At 39.8% G+C, this 23780-nt stretch overlaps 1 protein-coding gene across 1 annotated transcript in view; it reads right to left on the reverse strand.

Moving 5' to 3' along the window:
• Window positions 1-671: 671 nt before the first annotated feature.
• Window positions 672-23780, reverse strand: part of RIMKLB (ribosomal modification protein rimK like family member B) — a 49669-nt gene continuing 26560 nt past the window's right edge. Inside the window, exons 4-7 of the mRNA XM_032190300.1 lie at window positions 9886-10116; window positions 7997-8083; window positions 4286-4489; window positions 672-2795 (exon numbers count right to left, since the gene is read on the reverse strand). Coding sequence (XP_032046191.1) covers window positions 2332-2795; window positions 4286-4489; window positions 7997-8083; window positions 9886-10116 — 986 coding nt within the window. The 3' untranslated portion in view covers window positions 672-2331. The remainder of the gene's footprint in view (window positions 2796-4285; window positions 4490-7996; window positions 8084-9885; window positions 10117-23780) is intronic.

Consider the following 23780-nt stretch of genomic DNA (forward strand, 5'->3'; position numbering starts at 1 on the left):
CTCCTTTTGTTGCTGGACCAGCTGGTCCACTTCTCTTGCTTAACACCAATAGTCAACCTTTCACTTGATTTTAATAATAATATTTAATTCTACAAAAAAAAAGCCATTTTATTACATTCCTTTTAAAATAAAATAATAATAAAAAAAACAAACTGTACAAAGAAGCATGATCAAACTTCCATGAAAGCAGGTTAATACTGTTTATTGCCTCTTGAAGACTCTCTGCATAATGTCCGTGAGTTGTGTCTAAGGTCCAAAGTGAAGATAAAACAGCAGAGCAGCAGAGAGGTGAGGAGGGGCCACAGAGGTGGGCAGTGCAGAGCCTCAGAGGGTACATGGGACATGCTCCATTAAGTATCCAGAAAACAGCAGCATTGCACACACACAACCCCCCTCCAAACAAACCCTATTTTCACAAGATTGTTTTTCAGTTGTAAACATTTTACCTTTTGTTTTTAAAAAAGAGGCTTATGTTTTTATATATATATATATATATATTCCTATCTTATATATATATATATATATATACACACACACACATACACACATATATATAGTTCCAGGGCTTTATGAACCCAGAAGATGGGAAAGGAATGAGAACAGAGGGAGGAGGAGGAGGAAAAGGAGGGGGAAGATAGGGACTGAAAAATGGACTCATTATATCTGTTTTGGTTATCTGTTTTCCAAAACAGCTCAAGGGTAATGAGAAAATGCACAGCCAGAAGGACTAAGAAAAATCAGGCAGCCTAGAAAAAGTATAGGATCTAAACAGCCAAAACCCAAAAGGAAATGAAGCAAAGCAAATGTGCATATACAAACACACAAGTGTGTGCACTCACACCACATACACATAAGGGTCCAGGATTAATTTGTTAATTGTATATGGACCTAGGTTATATATTTTTTTATTATTTTTTTTTAAATTCTGGCTGAGCTCTCTTTTTTTTTTTTTTTTTCCTTTTTTCTTTTTTTAAATTTAATTTGCTGCATGTTTCCCAAAACTAAGAATTTAGTATTTCTCCCCAGTTATGATCTTTGGATTTCTGACAACATCAGCTTTTAAGTATTTTCAATGGGGAAAAAGTAAACCTTGCAAGTATTGTATGAACTGCAGCTTTATTCTAAAGTACCTCTAGAATTCTAATCGCTTTTAACCAACTTTTCACTCCTCCACACTTACCACATTTCTCCCCCCAAAGAACAAAAAATATCACCCTCCCCCCCAAAAAAAACTGTACAGGCTTTAACTCAGTGTTTTCTTAGCAAATATTCTGCAGTGTTTTCACTTTGGCCACTGTTAAAGATGCAGGCATAGAGAAGGGAGTGTTGGACTAGCATGTATTAAAAAAAAAAAGAACATTAACATTGCAGATCTCTCTCAGAAAGACTAAAACACTAACAAATACAAGTCAATGCACGTTTGTTTTAAACTAGTGTAATTCTTTTTCACATTGGATTAAACATTATTTTTTATACCAAACATTACAGTGCTGTTTATCTCCTCCAATCATGCAAAAATAGTTAAAACGTGACACTTCTGCCACAAATATAATGAGAAATTCCCCTGCATACCTTCCAAAATCTGGAGTTGAAATGAGAAAAATGTGAGTTCTAGAAATTCTCCTTCAAAAGCTTTATAAAGAAATATGGACACAAAGCTGCCAATTAATACCAAGACGGCACACATTAGAGACTTGTACAGAAAGCTCACATTAAGTCAAACGACACTTCTCTCTGCCTCATCATTTGAAGGGCCATATCCTGCAAGGTCAGAAAGGGATGACTTTAAAAGTATGCTGAACCTACGGCTCCCACCTACAAGAGAGGGAACAGTAGGTGTCCAGGACCATTGAAATACCTGGCATTTAACACCTTCAACTCTCATTGAGACCTAAAGGCACTGAGCAATTTACAGGATCAAGCCTTACGGAGGTAGAAGAGACTTAACTGCTGCATTAATTCTCGGAAGTTTCTAGAGAGCTGCCAGAGCTTTCTGAAAATCTTCCTGTGAATCATGCTTCAATGCTTTCCTGTGAACACATGTGCACTGCAATATGTCTGGGGACCAAAGCAGCATCCAAATAAGACTCCCATTTAGGTTGTGAATTGAGCATCTTCATTAGAAAACTGATGCTGAAGAATGAACACAACATTATGTTCTGCAAAAACATAGGGGCAGCAGTCACAGAACGCGTGTCTTTTAATCCTGCTCTCTTGATTGACTCCCCTTTCCTCATTTCTCTGAGCTTCTCTGATAAACAGCATTGCAAGTTGGTTTAAAGGAAATTTTTACAAGAGAGAGTTCTGTTGGTCATCTATTTACACGTGGCATCACTCCACAAGAAGTTTGATCTCATTGGCTAATAGCTGGTTCATGTTGAATAGAGCCCCCGGGAGCTTGGTGAGCAACTCTCTCTCCGTGGTCTCAGGGTCGCTGTCGACAGAGCTGGAGCTAGCACTCATATTGTCGACAGCGGCACTAGCTGGAGGGCCCAGCTCTGGCTCGCTAGTCTCGCTTGCCGTGGACACCACAGAGAGCAAGGACATGCGCCGCGTCAAGCGACCGGGGGTTAAAAGAGAAGCGGCATAGTCCGCTATGATACCAGCTACATCTAGATTACAAGCCTTGTCAAAGGCAATGAAACCTACATTTGCATTGGCCTCGCAGACGTAGAATGAACCGTCGTCCTTCATCAGCAGGTCAATGCCACACACGTCCATCCCCAGGATGTTTGATACTTGGACTGCCAGTTGCTTGCCTTGTTCACTCAGTGAGCACATCATCCCTACACCACCTGCAAGAAGTGGGAAAAAAAAAACTTGCTGTCTCTGATCTATCTGGTCACAGGTGACCAACATGATTCTTGACTGGCTGGTGCACTTTGGTTGTGAAGCTCCAAAGCAATCCTGCAGGCATAGTGTTGATGATGATTCACAAAGTGACTTCCCTTCCACAGTGACTACAAATGAACTTGAAGTCACAGCAGGGTTTTGAAAGATTCTGTCCTGCCAAAGGCAGTTCAAGATTATGACTTGTTTAAAAAAAAGGTAACTACTGACTTTTTAGTCAACAAAGATAACATTTTTACAATCTTGGGACATTAAAAGGATGACAAAACACATCACCTTTGTTTCTTCTTCTAAGGCAGAGGCTTTCTATGCATGCCCTTGTTTCTTCCTTTACAGTAGAGGTTTGCTATACGTGTTTGTAAGTTATATGAAGAAATCTTCCAGCAAAATTAAAACAAATATTGCACAGGAGACTACAGGTCTGACAGACATAATCAAGGGAGACGAGGTTTAAGATATTATTATTTACTTCTGTCCCTCTCAGCTTGCTTCATAGCTTACTGTCTCTAAAGAAAGAATTCTGGGAAATTTGTGTCTGCACCTCAGCTGGTCCAGTACACAGTCATAATCTAAGTATTAAATGAAACAGACTTCATCCTTAATTTACCATAACTCTTAAATTTAAAAATATAAAAGACAAATAAAAACATTTAGCAGAAAAATCTTCCAGGTTACATTTCCTAAGCATCAAGAAAGCAGTAACTAAAACTGTACTGTTACTAAACTGTTACTAAAACTGTACTGCACATAAACACATTTTATCCAATCCCTGGTCAGGTCAACTTCAGTTTCAGTAATTTCAGGTAAATAACCAGCCAGGCAGCCTCTATCCTACTTCCTTCTTCCACCCTAAGAATCCTCTCCTATCCTACACACAAAGTGAAGCAGGAACTCAGTTGTAAGGATACTAGCACTAAATTTCCTCTCCCTCACAGATGAAAAAACGTTGCATGGAGGAGAGTGACACGTAAGGCAGCACAGCAGCTGCATATGTAATCCAACTGTTGATTGCCTTCAACAGTTTTCTCTCTTAACACTCTACCCTCTTGCCAACTGGATGTCTCCTCTACCACGCTCACTCTCTTTTTCTGTCTTCCTTCTTTTTCTGTTCCTTTTAAAAGGATGTACTGAATGATAATGTGGCATTAGCATGATGTTGCCACTATCACATCATTTGCTCTGTTTGTGTTCCTAGAACTTTCCACTCCCTTTCACCTGTCCTATCCACCTAAAACTTCAGGCAGAAATAGCCTCTGATTATGGGTTTGTGCAATGCACATCTCACTTACTCCTCACTCTCACGTTTTCTCTGTAAACATCCAACAGTGAACACAATTAATAGAAAATAAAACCTGCAGCTTATTTTAGTTGGGTATGCCATTTTTCCACTGGATTCAAGTATTTTGATCAAAACTATGAATAAAGCTTTTCCTACCAAGTGAGCAGTTACTCTGCATTCTCCCATCTGTTGAGCAACGGAGCATGGTGCCCACCACACGGCCTCCTACTACGATGACACGTACATCCTTGCCATGGGACTCTTTAACGTATTTTTGAAATAAGTAAGGGGCATCGTGACGGATCAAATGGCTCAGGTCTGCCAAATGGTGCTTGTCTCGTGCCAGGAACACAGCTTTGCCTGTGTGACGAAAAAGAACATTGTAGGATTAGAAGAAACTACCAATTTGAGCTGCATCAATGACTCAACATAGAAAAGTAAAACCTCTGACCAGTATGCTGGTCAGTCTCATGTGCCCCATCTGTAGTTTATATCCATTTACAAATTCTTCTGTGGACATCAATGTTCCACTGCTTCAGTGCTTCTAAGTGTTCAAGTACTGAAAGAGCTGAGGAGCCATGAGAACAGTATTAAAATAAAATTATTAAAAAAAAAAAAAAACACCTTTGCTTTAGATAAAGGAGGCAGTTTTGTAATTTCAAATCGTTCTGGTACAAGTCCTAATGAGAGAAGAAAGAAAAAAAAAAAAAAACACACAAGAAGAGCAGTAAATAACTAATAGCATGGAGCTATTCATCTAAAAAGACTAGATTCACAGACTGTAAGTTTGATGCACAGAAACTATTTGCATGAAACTCTTAAATAATAGGCTGTTAGGAACTATTACATCATTAGTACACCACTGCAAAGCTATTTAACTCTTGGGAAGTTGCTGACAGCTGCTCTTCCCAGTACTTCTAAGAACTCACAACTCCAGAATGAGGCTGTGCAGTACAGTAACTAAGTTCAGAACAAAACACTAGACTCCAAAGTATATGAAATCAATTTAGCAAAATATTCCATAAAACATAAAAGTGAATGGTATGTACTGCAGTTTTGAAGAAACTGTTTAGAATTTAAAATCACTGGCTTTTTTGCAAGTAAACATCCTAAGGATTTTTGTCATTTCATTCCCCTTCATTTCTAAAGCACACCAAAGACTTCTCTCTTCTCTTCCAATTTTACTAATACTAATGAAAAGCATTCCTGAAAGGTTCTACCATTTCCATCTCTTTTTAGTCTCACAAGAACGTATCTGTTTCCATCTTCAGCCACTTCTCTCAACTCCTCTCCCACTTTAAGACTCATTTGTGTTATATTAGATTTAAATTTTGCAATAAGGCTGCACTGATTTTTTGTGGCAGAATTGTCACTCATTTATGCTGCAGTGTTAACAATGCTGAAATGTTAACAGAATTCAAAAAACAATTGATGAACTGCCTATCTTAATTAAAGGAACAGAAATGCAGCAGAATAGGAGAGACAACGTGCTACGAATTCCATTCCAGCAAGTGCTCCAAAGACCACCTGGGACAGCCTCTGCTTCCTCAGGTTTTAAGGTTCTGTCTAACACAAAATATTGCTTGAGGAACATAGAATCTCTCATAACAAACAGCAGCAGAATGTGTACTTAAAATCATGACACAAAAAAAAAACAAATTCCTCCATGTGATCTCTCCCATACCCACCTCTAAATCTCCTACAGGCACTTAATAATCCTACTGTACTCCTAAAACTGAACAGGAAGAATGACTCCTTGGAGGGGAACTACTTAATTCTTGGTAATTATGCTGCACCATGACATCTTGGCAAAAATAATATTGGCACATTTGCAGAAGCAGCATTAACTGTGCAGAAAACGGGCTTAGAAGAACATGACTTTTATTCATCAAGCAGCATCTATGACCATGTTTGCCTCATTTTCTAAATACCATTTGCAAATGGCTGCTCTTTAATTAATTTGAAAAGGTTTCCCCAACTCTCTTAATGTGAAAGGGCATGCACTGTGATAAATTTGCATTAAAACTCATGGAATTTAAAGTGCTCTACAAAAAAACTTGTAAACAGAAGCACAGAATCAATGGATGTTTTAAGAACCTCTGGAGGTCATCCAGTCCAATCCCTTACTCAAGCAGGTGCACCTAGAGCAGGATGTGCAGCACAGCGCCCACACAACATTTGAGCATCTCCACAACCTCTCTGGGCAACCTGTGCCAGTGTTCTCAGTCACCCTCACAGTTAAGTGTTTTCTGATGTTTAGAGGGAACTTCTTGTGTTTCCATTTGTTCCCATGGCCTCTTGTCCTGGCACTGGGTTCCATTGAAAAGAGCTTGTCTCCATCCTCTTTGCACACTCCCTTCAGGTATTTAATCACATCAATATGATTCCCCTGAGCCTTTTCTCTAGGCTGAACAGTCCCAGCTCTCCCAGTGTTCCCTCATGGAAGAGATACTCCAGTCTCTTAATCATCTTTGTGGCCATTCACTGGACTCTTCAGTAGCTCCATGTTGCTCTTGAATTGGGTAGCCCAGCACTGGAACCATCACTCCAGGTGTGGCCTGACCAGGGCTGAGTAGAGGGGAAGAGACACCTCCCTCGACCTGCTGGCAATACTTTGCCTAATGCAGCCCAGGACATGAATTCTGGCTAAAAATGGAAAAGAAAGTCAATAGCTGCAAACTCTATAATTACTTCTAGATCTTAACAGGAGGTAAAATCAAGTCAAGTCCAGTGTCTCAGTAAATCCACGTTTGTCAAACTGAGATTACTACAAAGACAAGCCCCAACTTTGCTTCATAGCTCTGCAAGCACTTTAAGACCACATAAACAGGTATGACTGCCAAAATCTTCCTCTGCCCCAGCCTTTTGCTCTCACTCTTCCATTACATCAATACAGGAAATTGTGAAAGTAAATGATAATTCAAGCAAGGAATTCATCCAAGTAAACATAACCAGTCTAGATTTAGCTAAGATCTGTTCCTGAATCCTTCTACTATCCGGTTACAGAAACACTCATGTCAGCAGAAGAGATGCACCAGAGCAGTACAGTGTGGGAACAAAGACAGGGACAATGAGAAGGAAGAAGTGGCTTTTTCTGAATGTTTCAGTTTGTTTATGGTAACTCCTGGCTTATGTGGTGAAACATCCGTTTCAGACTCTTTTTACTGCTAGTATTTATTAAATTGGTTTTAAAAACAGTGACCTCCTGTGTAAATAATTTTGAACTTGGTTTCCTTTAGTAGATCACTATCTACCATTAAACTAAAGCAATATAGTTCAACACTTTTTATTTCAACACCAAAAAAAAAAAAAAAAAAAAAAAAAAACAATGACAGAAAAATTTCATCTGAACCTTCTACACTATCACTAGCAGTCAGAGTTTTTTGGGGGGAGGGGAGGAATCAATCCCATTTGGCAAACAGTATATGAGATTGTATTTAAACCAGAATCCTAATTACTGACAAACTCAATTAGAAAGAAAAGTCAAATTAAGATTCAATGAACTAACACTTTATTTCTCATGCCTATTTAGAACCATCCCTAAAATCCATGTAGGCTTCTCTCTGCATCCCTAAGGCCAGACCTTCCACTAATCCAGTTCAAAGCTTTCCTCACAAGTCACCAATGCACCATTCTTTTGAACCCCTAGCCGCCCTGCTATTCCAAGACCATGTTCTATTAAAACTGCTTTCCAGTGTGCAGCCCTCTCAATATTGAGAAGTTTGAGGGTACGAGAATTTAGAAGTACTGCAAAAAAAGTTCAACACCTAACAGAAGACCTCCTTAACTATTACCCGTTGACAAGACAAAATCTTAAAGAGTGCTGCTAACAATATTCCTTGCCCTCACCTCTGACCTCACACCCACCTCGGTGACCCCGCGTGTTCTTCACCACCATAGGGAACTCCAGCACTTCCGCCTCATCAATCATTTTGGCAAAATTCTCATGACCACCTGGCAAAAGAAAACCAACAATATTATGTGCCACCAGCCTGATGTGGCCAAATTGGGGTTGTAATTGCCATGCATTCCTCCCACCCTTCCAACTTAGATAATGAGGAAAAAATTAACAATTAAGAAGAACTTGGTCATAGAGTACTGTCAGACTTTGTCACATTTGTAACTTGTGCAATACTTATTCCTATATCATTTGGAATGAAAGAAATAAATTGACAAAGGGCAATTGATCACAACCCCAAAAGGCTCAGCCCAGTGTTTGGAATCTGAATGCCCCAATTCTACCATCTTGTTCCAGTTTAGCCCTATTACCTTAAAAGCTCCTGCTTTTTCAAATGTCTTGCAGGAAAATACAATGGACATAACACCAGGAACAGTTCCATCCAAACTACTAACAAGGAAAACAGCATGGAATACAAAGACAAGGCATAATCCAGACAGCAGCAACAACCCATATCTTGGAACTCTACCTCCCCCTTTCCCAAGGCGTAAGTCTCCTTTATCTCATTCTCCCTATTTCTTGAAGTACTATTTAAACCTTTTTCTTTTATTGCATCTGTAAGAATAGTAGGGGGCAGCTTTTAATGACCATTGACAATGGTTGATGTTTTAATTTTATTTGTTTGATTCACAGAAGGCTGACCATAGTACAAGAAATACGATAAAAGTCAGCAGACAAAGGGATGAGACTCCTCTAAAGGCATGTGCAGTAAAATGCAGAAGTCAAGCCAAGACATTGGTCAGAAAGCCAGAAGTAACCACCACTATCCTAACACAGGTTTTAATGCATGTCACGGAACAACATGCAGTTCAGCACATGCTGCTGGCAAAGCCAGACCTTACTAACAATTTGATACTTGTGTAAAAAAGGAAGGCTATGCTTCTGTCAAATTCTAGACAGAGGCATTAAAAGAAATATCATGGAGTTACAAAGAAACAGAGATGTTCTCCAACTACCCCATAATTTGTGGTTTCCCTTTCCCAACAAAAATTAAAAATTCATTCCATTCTCAAAGATCTTGAGCAACAGCCTCTACAAAGAAAGGATGTTCTTCTCAAATGTATTTTCACACTAATTGATGAAAATATTTGACTGATGTTTTTGTCAAGTTCCCATTGCAGAAGTCTGTCAGTGTAACTGCACAAAGGAAAGGAAAGCACTGGTGTTTCCCAAGAAGGAAAATAAAGCTAAGAGGCATCTTCCATTCTTTAACATATTATAAGTAAAATCAGAAAAAGTATTGGGGTAGCTCAGTCAAATGGTTCTTCTAATTTAGCGCTCTGTCAGAAGCCATAGATTCCAGAGGCAGGAACAAGGAATATCAGTAATTAACTGATGGAGGGAATTCTGGAGGGAAAGCAAACACCAAAGAACTGTTAATAGTTGAACACAAGAGCCTGTGCTGTTTCTGTCCTTTTATAATAACTAATATATTTGCAGATATTTTTAGTTATATAGAATTTTTATCTATTTTCAGATGTTACTGAAGTGTAGATTCTGACAATATCTTGTGACATTTAGTTCCTTGAGTTCCTGTCTGTTGTTTTGGGCAATTGGAAAAGAGTTCAAAATGTTTTAGTAGTAACAACCAAAGTTAGATGCTTGGGAAGTTGAGGTATAATTAATATATTTTTCATAAAGCATCACAGGAAATCAATATAGCCAAAACCAGAAGCTTGAGTTTCACAACTTTTTTTCTTCTTCTGGTTACTGAACACTTATCTGTGGAACTAGCCTCACACTACTTGCACAGATTATTGTAGGCAGCTATGCTATCCTTTTGATCCCAAAGCCTTACCATATGAAAAGGTGTCTGGCAGGGGTACACCATGACCAGCAAGTTCTTGAAAGGTCCAGAACTTATTGACACAGTTGAGGATGGCTTGGGGACGATTCATCAATCGACAACCCATCTTCTCTAGGTGGCGAAGGACTGTGATATCACTGTCACTTTGGACCCAAGGTGTTGGTACACGCACAACCACCACCTGTGGGTAAGCAGTAATAAGCTCACCGTTCACCCGGAGACCTAAAGAAGGAAAATAAGAACATTCCAATCAACTACAAGGTTTTCAGGAAGATGTAAACATGCAAAGAAATACTGCCCTGTATCTAATTACATCAGATTTCAATGATGAGCATTAGAACAGCACAACTCTTCCTAAAACGCATCTTTTCAGTTGTGATGTTTCATATATATTACTTTTAGCCTACTTAAAACTACGACTAGGCAAAGAACGTTGTATGAGGGCACATAATCTTGGGCTTCTTCCCAAGATTAAAGACTTTCTAGGTTGACATGTCATCCTTTCTATGCGCGTTAGCTGCACACTACATTGACATGGGCAGTAACAATACCTCAGGAAGTCTCTGCCTCTCACAAACATTTATTGCCTACATGACACAGTTTATAACTTTCCCAGTCCCAGTTGTATCGATCCCTCTGATTTTGGCACCACGTTGCACAACAATTGCCAAAGTAACTGAGGCTAGATATGACCCTTAAAAAATAGCAGTATTTTTAACATGACCAATATCAACAATCTGATATATAATAATACTCAGAAATAATTTTATCAGCTAACAGGGCAGCACCCTGTGACATTAAGACAGGAATCAGAAGGAAAGCCAGCTTTGTCACCACAACCAACATATCCCTTAGTCATGATCTATAGTTTTACAGACAATGTCTCTGGAAAAGAAACATGGGAAGAAAAGTTGCAGGAATGGAAATATGATAGGATCGGTTGGGAAGGCATCAAGCTTGATGCAGACAGTCTGGCAGCTGAAAACGAGAACAGACAAGACGTATTCAATATTCACTTTATTTGCCTTACATTCAAACTAAAACCATCCGACTACAATGTAAAATACACAGTTGACACTGCTGTCAGCACCTTAAGGGTTAAAAAGAAAAAGTGAACTGAGAAATCACAGTTCATCTGCATTTCTGTGCCTACGAAAGGCCTGCTCCTCCAGATCTAGCCCATATTAATTATCTGTTTAGTTCTATTCCAAAGATGTTACTTTACAAATACAAACTTGCATCTACTCAATCTGTAGACACACATATTGTCAGGCAATATATTTTCATTTAATTTTCATTTAAAGGTGCATTTGAATTAATGTGTGTGTTGGGGGTGAGAATTCCTCTCTGTACTTCCTATTTGGTTTTCTTCTCCCAGCCAGGCTGTATTTTAAAGCTTGCATTAAATATAATGAAGTAACCACCTAACTCCCCAAACAGAAGTAGAAATATGCTGTCCAGCCCTCAGGAGAGCATAGAACCATACTCTGGAAAGGCCAAAACAAAGCCATATCCAATACAAATCCTTTTTTTTCAGTACCCATTGCCATAATTGTACAGAGATGAGAGAACATAAGCAGACGGGTGCTCTGGCTGCTCACCTCATTAGCACCAAGCACTGCCGCATTGCAGCTGACATGACTTGCGTGTTTAAACAAGCAGGCTTCAGATGCACACACAACCATTTTATAGAAGCATCTCAAGCAAGAATAAAAACAAAAGACTGATAGAAGTCTGAGCAGAATGTGAACATCAGTAAATAGACTATGATCTCCTTTAGTCAGAAAAAGAGTACTGATTTAGCAAGCAGAAGATTTTAACTTGTCATTCAGATTCCATTTCGCACATGTAGCAAATACATTTAGGTTTACATCCAACTACACCCCCTTTTTGCCACTGCAATTGCATGCATGTCCTGATCCACGTGCAAGCTGTGCAACAACCCATTTTAGAAAGGACTATATTTTCTACAGACCTCAAAGATTGCCACTGTACATCTCTGCTGTGAGCCTAAACTACACAGTTTACTAATTCACATCACCTCAGAGTCTGTTTTGTTATTCTTCTTTACAGTCATACCACGTGCTGAAATTCTGCACAACTGAGTTTGAAAAAGCAAACAGAAGTGATGCATATGCCTGATAGGATATTCTCCTGAATACCTGGATTAAACTTGACTATCAGACTGGTTCAAATTCAGTCAGGTCACCACTCCCCCTGGAGTGACATTGGATGTACAATGATGTTATCAACAGAATAATCTGAGCTTTTGTTCCCAATTCAAACATTTTCTCTTTTCTCCAGAACACTTTTTTCTCTCCCTTAATAGAAGACAGTTTACAAACAAAGAGAAGAGCTACTCAATGAAATGTATAATTTGAGTCACCACTACTGACATGCGCCACAAAAATTAGCTGCAGTCTCCCAGCAACACAGTGCTGCAAACAGAAGCAGCTTTATTACAGTAAAAAGGAGCCAGATTCTGCCATTTTGAAAAACAAGCTTGTATTCAGCATTCCATCCGAGATCCAGCAGCTAATGGTCGTTATTGCTGAGTGGCTGATAAAATAATATTTATTCACTATGATACACTGAAACTTGTAACACAGAAAATATCAGTGCATACAATTAATTTATTTTCCAAAGAACTAATTCTTGTACACAAAGATGGAGAAAGTTAGTGTTTGTTTGTTTTTTTGTTTTTTTTTTTTTAAAGATAGGCTACAGTGGGATTAATCTTTTCTTTTTTCTTTTTTCTTTTTTTTTTTTTTTAAATGGAGATGAGCTCTCTGTCCTTTGTAGTAATAGCACCATTCCAGTCCCAGCGGAGTAGTAGTGAGTTACATTCATAGTCACCTGCAGACAATGAACCAAATTCACAAACAAGCAGAAGGCAGATGTTCAGACCATGTGCAAGTACCTCAACAAATAACAGCTTGGTCCATTCATTGGCTTTCTCAATGGATGCCCATGACATTGCAGACATAGAAAACACAGACAGCTGTAGAGTCCTTTGAAGTACCAATAACAACAGCAAGGAAAGGGAGATTTCACTGACTCTCAGATATCACTAACTTTACCAACATCCATTTTACACTGCTTGGAAGACAATTTCTCAAGTTATCATAAAACATTTTGGGTATTCTTTGGCCCTGTGAGACAGAGGACTCCTGAGATGGAATATCATACTATAACAACAAATGTAAAATCTGTGCTTGAACAAGACCTTTTCTTCCACTCACTACCAGCTTTCCTTGGTCTTCCTCTGTGAGATGTTTCCAAAACTACATATGACAGACCCTTAACATTATACTGCAAATATCACTGTGTTCAGACCAAAGTGCAAAAGGAGTTCTTGCAGTAAGAATTGTAATCACCTGGGAATGAACTTAACCAGGTTACGCTATGTCCTTCAGATAAAGCCAGAAAGCCTCAAGTTTCTCTCAAATACAGCTCAAAGCAACTCATGATAACTGAGCAGGTAAGTACATGATTCCTCATCAGCTGGCCCAACTGGTCCTGCTGCTTGTCACTCTCAAAGAGTAACAGGTGAGCTTGAAGTATAAAGCACCTGGTCTCTACTGAAGAGTTTTACTGTGATCCAAACAGATTAGAAGCCATCACATGAATCTCTGAAGTCCACAGAAAACAGATGCAACATTAAACTCCAGCGAAGATGGAAGAAAGAGGCAGAAACTTCTGCTGCTGCTACCAGTGAAGTCAGGAGACATGTATCTATAGCCTAAGAAAGTCCTTGAGACAGTAACATCTAATACAGTGCAGCCTATTTGCACAGCACTTATATGGAGGACAACAGTTTCCTCTCTACAGGCTGATTTAGTAGAATTTTAGGGTGGATGCACGTACTTTAAAAAATAAAAATTAAAAATAACTCTGGAATTCCTCAGTCCTCATTCACACATGCAGACTTTTTTAGTAGCTTATGTCTTCCTGTCTATGACAACTGTGGTGGTTTTACTCGGGTGGGCAGCTGAGTTCCACCACGGCTGCTCTCTCACTGCCCCTCCTCAAAGGGAAAAGGGGAGAAAATATGACACAAAGGACTCAAGGGTTGAGATAAAGACTTGGAGATAGCTTGACAATTATTGTGATTGGCAAAACAGACTCAGAGTAGGGAGATAGTAAGATTTATTGCCTATTACTAGCAAGCTAGAGAAGTGATAAACAGAGGAAACAAAACAAAAAAGCCTTCCCCCCATCCGCCCTCTTCCACTTCCTCCCCCCGAGGGGTGTGGGGGAACAGGGCAATGGGGTTTGTGGTCAGTCTATGGCACTTCGTCTCCGCCACTCCTTCACGGTGGCTCTCTGCCCCTGCTCCCCGTGGGGTCCCTCCCACGGGATGCCATCCTTCCCGAACTGAGCCTGCAGGGGCTGCCCACAGGCAGCAGCTCTTCAAGCACTGCTCCCACATGGCTCCATCCCACGGGGTCCATCCCCCAGGAGCAAACTGCTCCAGCACAGGTCCCCCACAGGCAACAGCTCCCCCCAGACCCCCTGCTCCTGCGTGGTCTCCTCTCCACAGGCTGCAGCTCCGGCCGGGAATCTGCTCCGGTGGGGGTCCTCCACAGGCCGCAGCCTCCTCCAGGCCACCTCCACCTGCTCCACCAGGGGCTCCTCCACGGGCTGCAGCGTGGAGATCTGCTCCATGTGGGACCCATGGGCTGCAGGGGGACAGCCTGCTCCACCAGGGGCCTCACCACAGGCCGCAGGGGACTTCTGCTCCAGTGCCTGGAGCACCCCTCTCCCTCTCCGTCACTGACCTTCGTGTCTGCAGGGCTGTTCCTCACTCCTCTCTCTCTCCCAGCTGCTGTTCCCAGCAGTTTTTTTTTTCCCTTTCTTAAAAGTGCTCTCACAGAGGCGCAAACAGCATCACTTATTGGTTCGGCTCTGGCCAGCAGCAGGCCCCTTATCTAACATGGGGCAGCTTCTGTATTCTTCTCACAGAAGCCACCCCTATGACCCCTGCCACATAAACCCACTACACCAACTTCTTTCATGAAAATTCAATTCAGTTACATTTCTCAATTATAAAACCTCATTTTTAAGAGTTATCATTTAGGTGGCACACATTCCAAATGAAATGCCTCAAAATAGACATGCAAACAAAACTGAGTTACTGTGACTTAACAAGTTGCTGCCTGTCAACTAAGACTCCTAAGCTGTCTATGTGCTTGTTCCCACCCTACAGCAAAAACAGAAGGCCAAATGCTTGACCTTAAGCCTCAGTGAAGAGGTTTCACAATGAATCTCACTACGCAACTGGGACAAGCTAAGTGCATAAACACATTAATGATATCCTGTAAAGCTTGCAAGTCAAACACACTTCTGCAAGTCAATCACATCCACAGACAGAGTACATAAATTCCTGAACTGCAGCCTCATGCCTATTACAATCCATAAGCGTCAGTGTTCACCTATCCATTTAGGTTAACCTACTTTCTTCTTGTGCTTTAGAAACTCTAAGCAGCACTTTCACATTGATGAATGGCTATGAAGGATCAAGATTTCAAGTAACAGTGTGCAGCTTCTGAACATTTTAACTCGCACCCAAGCAGCATTTTAAATTACTAGTCATTTCTGAAACTCAATTTAGTTTTGCATGCTACACAAATCCCTTCCAAATTCTACAAGAATCAGTTCATCAACAGGTTAATAGCTAATGCAAAGCAACATCTCACGTTATCTCGTGTTATAAACAGCGGTATTTTAAGCTGAAACAATGCATATGTTCACAGAAGGAATATGGTTAAGGGATAGGTCTGAAACCTCTAAGATTTGCTAAGGACATAAGAAATAATTAAAGGTTTTATGCCTCTCATTATGGCAAACATTCAGTATTTTATACAAAATATAAATCACAGTAATATCAAATAAGTTGGTTTTAAGTATTTTCATTCCAAATCATTGTTCTGGAAAACAGTCAAAAAAAAAAAAAAAAAAAAAAGCAAACTGACTCACCAAGACCATGAAGTACCCAGCATCCAAATTCAGGTCTTCAAGTACACCATGACTGTAGAGACCATAGCTTGGTTAAATTCTTTAAAAGCTAAGTGCATAAAGTATTCAATGCACAAGCACAAGGAGAACTGGATAGACTTCCAGTAAATCAACTTACTGGTATCAAGCTTCTATTTTTATGCAATTTAAATCATCAGTATTAACTGATATACTATCACAGATAAAAAGACTGAAGTAGCTGGAAATGTCAGAAGCTATGGCCTGAAGAAACCCAAAGGACAATGGCATAAGAGAAAAGAACTTTCTCAGCAAAAAAATACATTTACTTATATGTATGTAAAAAAAAAAATACAGTAAAGAGGTTTCCATAATCAAAACCATAATTCAAAAAAGAAGCAGAAAAGAACTGTTTCAGTATTCAGATGGATCCAGTATGTAGAATACATTTTTAACAGCAGTAGCATACAACTGGAATAATACATGGTCATTGTGCATGCAACATTCCAAAAAAAAAAAAAAAAAAAAGTTTGAATTACATTTTCAAAAAAATGAAACATACACCAGCTCCATCACATTCCCAACGGGAGCTAACATGGACTGAGAACTTCCCAAAAAATTACACTGAGGAAAAATCCTCAGAGATCTGTATGCTAACCTGAAAGTCTCCAGGCTCTCTCAACTTCACTATACCGGTTTATTCATCCAGACATCCACAGATTTGCTAATGTTTCCCAAATGAACAGACATTCAGCAAGCAGGCTATTATGATTTCAACTTACCCAGCTGGGAAAAACAGGCTAGCCTTCCAGCACACAAACTGTTCCTCAAAATATGAGGACATTGCTTTCTGCTACCTGTTTTTCCCAATTAATCGGTTGTTGTAACAAGAATCACTGAATTTTCCTACAAGCCTTGATTCACTCTTGTTCTCAAAACAGTGCATTGCTATTTCTGGTTCATTCATCCTCCCGATATCTGTCAGCCACAAGACACTGCATAATATTTGTGTTAAAATTCTGAAGTGTTTAATAATTACTTACAGTTTAGTTGAAGATAGTTAAATGTGTTTCATCGTAATTGCTATATAAAAATTCAAAAAGGAAGTACCCCAAACTTTATCTCTAAAAGTAGATTACTGGCAATAACAAAATACATATTTACTCACCAACCTCAAAAAAAAAAAAAACAACAAACACATAACTGTATCTCTAAAATTCATAAAACTCCGCATACTTTGAACACAAATTCTGCCAAGAGAGTGGTAGTATTTAGACATAATTAACAAGAGCATTAACAAAATGCCATTGTGTACATCAAAAGCTTGCTTTAATCTGTTGACTTAACCTTACATATCAATCTTATAAAATGACTACAAGCAGGATAGAAGTCCACAAAATGGGTAATGCTTAGTGAAGTATAGCACTTTAAATGCAATTTTATTTAAACTAGTCCTTAACCTGAAGATAGCAGCTAAGAGCACAACTATAGCTCCAAACAGAAATAAAGCAGGAACCTAAATTGAACCAGTTTTATTTCACGCCCCTTCCTTGACTCGGACTATCTCCTACCTTCCCAAGAAAGAACACAGAATCATTCTTAGAAATGCTTGTGCTGTTGAAAATGTTGAAAAACTTGGGAAGGAGAATGACACTCAAAGCGATTGTGGCCAGTCTGGATACAGCAATCTTTTCAATATGAGGGAGAAACAGGCCAGATGCCTGAATGTATACCTCATTAATACTAAGTAAACTGGTTATGGCTAGATCTGTATTTCTGAACTACATTTCTAGTAACAATACACTGCTTATAATCCCAAACCACAAGCACTTCTTTGGAGTCATGCATAAATATGAAGTGAATGGACCCAAATATAAAGATATATACTGTAAAAAGGTATATTATAAACATAAATTCATTCTAGACCACCATCTTGCTCTGAAAATGTATTGTATGGTAGGAATACAAACATGGAAACTATACTAAAATCATGTTAAAGCCTCAGCTATAACTATTATATTATGTAAACATTCACATATTTAAGAAAAACTTTCCATCAACAACAAAAAAGATACATTTCCAGAAAACACTCAAAAGGCATTTGAACAAGTAAAGATAGAAACACACATTTTAGCCAGATTCCCATATATGGATGCTTTAGTGATATAACTGTTAAGATGGATTTTTAAATAGTGTTGTAAAAAAAAATATAAAAAACAAAAATGCAAAGAAGAATCAAAAGATTCAATCATTAAACAAACAACAGTATTATTTCAAATACCTTGAAAAGTTAAATTCTGTTTCTAATTTGTTTCTGAGCAAAGTTAGAAGAATTTAAGTATTTTCCATACCAAAACTCAAAAAATATATATTTATGATGAGATAATTTTGAATATATTGAAATTAAAAAATGAGTTTTGATCAAAGTTTTTAATTATTTTAATTACACTGGAGGCAAGTCTCTCACAGTTCAAGTTAATGACTCGGTGAGTGCATTTTAACTTGAATAGTGTAAAAAGCTTTCCCTATTCTTATACAAGTATATGAATGTGTGAACATACACACATGCAATATAGCCACTTCACAAACTATCATTAGATTGTCTTTGTCTATCAGATTTCCCTTCAAAGCTCATTATGAAGAAAGTGATTCTCCTTATTAAAAAGATCAGGCTCATAAACTGGATTTAGATATCCAGCCCTCACTCACTATATGCCCTTACAAATGCCTACCTAGCAACTGCACTGCAAATGCCTTTTTTTTTGTTGTTTTTGCATGTAAAAAAAAAAACACTTGGGTTTCATGATCTGACGTAAGCCAGCGCTGACATACATGGGGACAACGTTGCCTTTTACCACACTAACAGCAATGTGCTTCCATCATCTCTCTTTTGGCCTGGTGATGGTAATCAACAGGCAACTCATTTTATGGGAGGAAAAAAAAAAAAACGTTTTCAGTTTACACAGCTTCATAGTTGCTGTTATCAACATAATTAACAAGGCATGGTGAGATGACAAGCAACACAACTACTTTGAGCAACTGGAAGTGTGAAATTTTAAATTTAGGGTGAGGTTGTACAAGACCGCTGAGACAACAGTCACTGAAACAAAAACAAGCAGTCTCACTACTCTCTATTCTGACCATACATTCCACTCTCCTTTGCTTGGTATTTCTGGTGCTCGTCTGATCCTGTCAGTGAGTTGAGTTGGCTTGCTAAATTTGCAGAGAACCGTTCGTGACTTTTTGTGCTCAAACAGCTACCGAAAGAAAGCCCGGCTCTTTTGCTGTTGCAGCTGCTGGTTCCAAATCCACAAATGCTTCTGCACGTCACCTGTGAAAGTATTTCCACATCTACCAATTGACCTGAACCCACAAAAAAAGAGGAGGCAGTGCATAGACAACAATAAGAATAGGGAAGGCTTTCCTCTACTTCTTCCATGGGCAGTGTCATCTTACAGTTTTCTGATGCTTAAAATATTTCAGATGACTTCTGAGGTAGACCAGGACTTTAGACACTATTATTTGGATTAATAACAAAAGCTTCATCAGTCGCTGCTACTGCCTAGCTTTCTGCAGCATGGTTAAAGTAACTTTAGCTTTCTTGAAGGAATCTCATTTAAAACAAGATAGTCTAAATTGTAAGGAAAAAAATCAAAAGCATTTAGTATATTTTAGTATATTTTAACTTTTAGTTCCATCTGTAAAAGGGAGGAAAACTACTTGACTAGTAGAGAAGTACAAATGCAAAATACAAAAAGGCAGCATGGGAAAAAGTGACATTTAAGAAACTGTATGAAAGGTAGTTAAAAGAAATTCTAACAGCAGTTTTCCATTTGCTTTATCAACTTCTTGGGTTTTTCTCCCCTACTCTGCTGGACTTCTGTAAGGCCTCTGATGTGGTTCCACATGACATCTTGATCTCCAAATTGTAGAGATACAGATTTGAAGGGTGGAGGAAAATGAGGGGGAAAAGAGGAAATAAAGATAGATTATTTTTGTATTTAAACATCTAGCTAACTTAATTCACTAAACTAGTCATGAAACGCTAAACTGCAAGGGAAGCAACAGGGACACAATGTGTACAGGAAAAACAGAACCATTCCTTTTGGTACTGGTCTGCATTTATGGTATGAAATACTTTCTTCTGTTTTCCACTCAACACTACAGTTGCAAAGTCGTAAGAGTTGTGTTTGCACTGTCATTTGTAAGAAGTGGTCCTAGGACTCACACTCACCCTCCTCACAGTGCCTCTTCTTTTGTGCTAGCAGCAATGCTCATGGGTATACAGTGAATCAGATGAGGCAATTATTCTGAATTAATAATCAAGCCAGCAATGACATTCATTTTTTACCCCAGAGGAATTCTTAAGTTTTGTTCATTATGTAGCCATAAAAAATAAAAAAAAAAAGTTTGATCTAAGTATAGAACCAGTGTGACAAACAAGCAGGCACCTCTCTATGTTTGCTGAGAATATGTATCATACAGAGCAGGATATGACCAAAAAAAAATAGTCAGAAATAATAACATAAAGCAGTGGGAATACTCAGGAATACAGCCCTAATGCTTATAGATTCTGTTTATTTATAGAGGACTCTGTATTATTTTCTTTGGATTAGCTTTTCTCTTTTGTACTAGGGTTCTTAGATAAGATAATTAGTTTAGAAAGATATTCAGATAACATCCACTGAATCTGAATGTCAAATTAATATAATGTTCTGACAGTTGAACATTGTGTGAATCAGAAATGTGTTGATACACCTCTCATGTCTTGTACTGATAATACACTTTCTAGAAAAAAAAAATAAACATGAACTGAAAACCAAACTATTTCAAAATGTCACCAAAGCCAATTCAAAATGTCACCAGGGCCGTTCCAAGATGAGATGGATAAATAATTTGTACACAATTGTAATGATCTTAGAAAGTAAATGTTTTAACAAACTATGAGTACTCTGAAGACACAGATTGGCACTCCCAAATAAAGTACCATAATCATGTTAATATGTCAAAGCATGAGGCAAGTCTAAGAAAAAAAGCAGTGGAGGGAAAGAAAGGGAAAGTAATCTATCTAGAAATCACAGATGCGACCATCCAAAGATCAGTAACTGATGAAGAATTAAAACCTACATAATGATTACTTGAGATCTGAATTAAGAACCGTTCTCTCCCTCTATTTCTCTCTCCCCTTATGAACATGGGTATATGTGACTAGTGCTGAACCAACTTGCTTTAGATGACAAAAGCAGCAGGGACCTGACCCAAGCAAACACTAGTGAGTTACAGCTGCTCCGGAGTTACCAGAGCCACAGTGAGAGAAAAAGAAAACTCAAATGTAAGAAGAGGAGCATGCTCTTCCTCTTCTCATAGCAGCAGCTTAACAGTTCTGTGAACATCAGTTGCAATGCATGGTTTCTTGAAGAGGGTAGAAGTAACAGTTTCCTTGTCATAAAAAGAACTTCATCCTATACCCATCTCCGTCCTGCTTGCACTTCAAACTTTTTTATACTTTTAAAAATATAAAGCATGACTCAACTGACAGAAAACCTCCTTATATCAGATCTCTGTCCTTTTATATCATCTTTCCAGAGCCCATCTACACTGAGAGCCTTACAAATACTGAGTGCTGGGCTCCCCCTCAACCCCAGATGCACAGTCATAAACATCAAATGTTTCAAACTTAAAATACAAAAAGCCTTCAATGTGATAGAACAAGACTAGAGACAAATATGTAACCAGCCTTACTGCAAACTCACTCCACTTTTAATGTTCAGTCTCTCCCATGTTTTGAACGTCCAACTTCCATTAATTTTAAATATCAGATGAAGAAATGAACTAAGAACCCACCCCCAGAAAATGGGGTCAGAAAGGTCCTTCCAAAAGCAGAAAGAAATCCAGAGGAAAGCAACTCAGAATGGCAGAGGCTTCACCTCCAACCCGAGATGAATCTAAAATTTTCCCTGCTATGCCAAAAATAAGGCACCCTTCTGAGAGCACTAGAGCTCTCCATCCCCCAGAAGAAGAAATCGAGCAGAGAAGGCAGGAGACTGGCATGGCTGAGCAAGGACCTGCAGCTTAAACCGAGGGAAAAGAGGGAAATGTACAGGAAGTGGAAGCAGGGTTGTGTAGCCTGGGAGGAATACAGGGGTGTCGTCCGGATGTGTAGAAACGGGATCAAGAAAGCCAAGGCACAGATGGAGCTGAACTTGGCAAGGGGTGTGAAGAATAACAAGAAGGGGTTCTACAGATACATAGGCAGGAGAAGACAGGCCAAGGAGAGTGTTCCCCCTCTGATAAATGAGACGGGAGAACTGGCTTTCTTAGACATGGAAAAAGCTGAGGTACTCAGTAAGCGCTTTGCCTCAATCTTCACTGGTGGTCAAGCTTCCTATGTCTGGCGGGACCCTGAACCTCGAGGAGATGGTGAGAGGAGCAGATTCCTTCTCACCGTGACAGTGGAACAAGTCTGGGACCACCTCAGGAAACTGGATGTGTGTAAGCCCATGGGGCCAGATGGTATGCATCCCAGGGTGCTGAGAGAAATGGCTGGTGTGGTTGCCGAGCTGCTCTCCATCTCCAAAAATCATGGCTGTTGGGTGAAGTCCCCGGACACTGGAAAAAGGGAACTATTACTCCCATTTTTAAGAAAGGGAGAAAGGAAGACCTGGGGAACTACAGGCCAGTGAGCCTCACCTCTGTGCCTGGGAAGATCATGGAGCAGATCCTCCTGGAAGACATGTTAAGGCATGCACGAGATAAAGAGGTGATCTGAGACAGCCAGCACTGCTTCCCCAAAGGCAGATCTTGCCTAACAAATCTGGTGGCCTTCTATGATGGAGTGACGGCATCGATGGACAAAGGAAGGGCAATGGGTATCACCTACCTGGACTTGAGCAAAGCATTTGATATGGTCCCTCACCACATTCTTCTCTCTAAATTGGAGAGGTATGGATGTGACAGATGGACTGTTAGGTGGATAAAGAATTGGTTGGCTGGTCACAGCCGAAGGGTTGTGGTTGACGGTTCTACATCTGGGTGGAGGCCAGTCACAAGTGGTGTCCCTCAGGGGTCGGTCTTGGGTCGGTGCTCTTCAACATCTTTATCAATGACACAGACAACGGAATCGAGTGCACCCTCAGCAAGTTTGCAGATAACACCAAGCTGAGCGGTGCAGTTGATACAAGAGGGAAGGGATGCCATCCAGAGGGACTGGGACAGGCTGGAGAAGAGGGCCCATGAAAACCTAATGATGTTCAACTCAGCCAAGTGCAAGGTGTTGTGCTTGGGCTGGGGCAATCCCAGGTATTTATATAGACTGGGAGAAGAACCTGAGAGCGAGCAGTCCTGTGGAGAATGACTTGGGGGTCCTGATGGACAAGAAGCTGGACATGATGGACATGATGGACAAGAAGCTGGACATGAGCCAGCGGTGTGCACTTGCAGCCCGGAAGGCCAACTATGTCCTGGACTGCATCAACAGAGGGGTGGCCAGCAGAGAGAGAGGTGGTTGTCCCCCTCTGCTCAGCTCTTGTAAGACCCCAGCATGCAGGCCTGGGGCCCCCAGCACAAGAAGGATGTGGAGCTCTTGGAACAGGTCCAGAGGAGGGCCACTAACACGATCAGAGGGCTGGAGCACCTCTCCTGTGAAGAAAGGTTGAGGGAACTGGGCTTGTTTTGCCTGAAGAAGAGAAGGTTCCAGGGAGAACCCACTGCAGCCTTCCAGTGCTTGAAGGGAGAGTATATACAGGAGGGGGAATGCCTGTTTCCACGTGCTGATGGTGATAAAACAAGGGGAGTACTTTTAAACTAAGACAGGGGAGATTTAGGTTAGATGTTAGGAGGAAGTTTTTCACTCAGAGGGTGGAGAGGCACTGGAACAGGTTGCCCAGAGAGGCTGTGGATGCCCCATCCCT

Source organism: Aythya fuligula, chromosome 1, assembly GCF_009819795.1.
Source record: "Aythya fuligula isolate bAytFul2 chromosome 1, bAytFul2.pri, whole genome shotgun sequence".
Classification (NCBI taxonomy): domain Eukaryota; kingdom Metazoa; phylum Chordata; class Aves; order Anseriformes; family Anatidae; genus Aythya; species Aythya fuligula.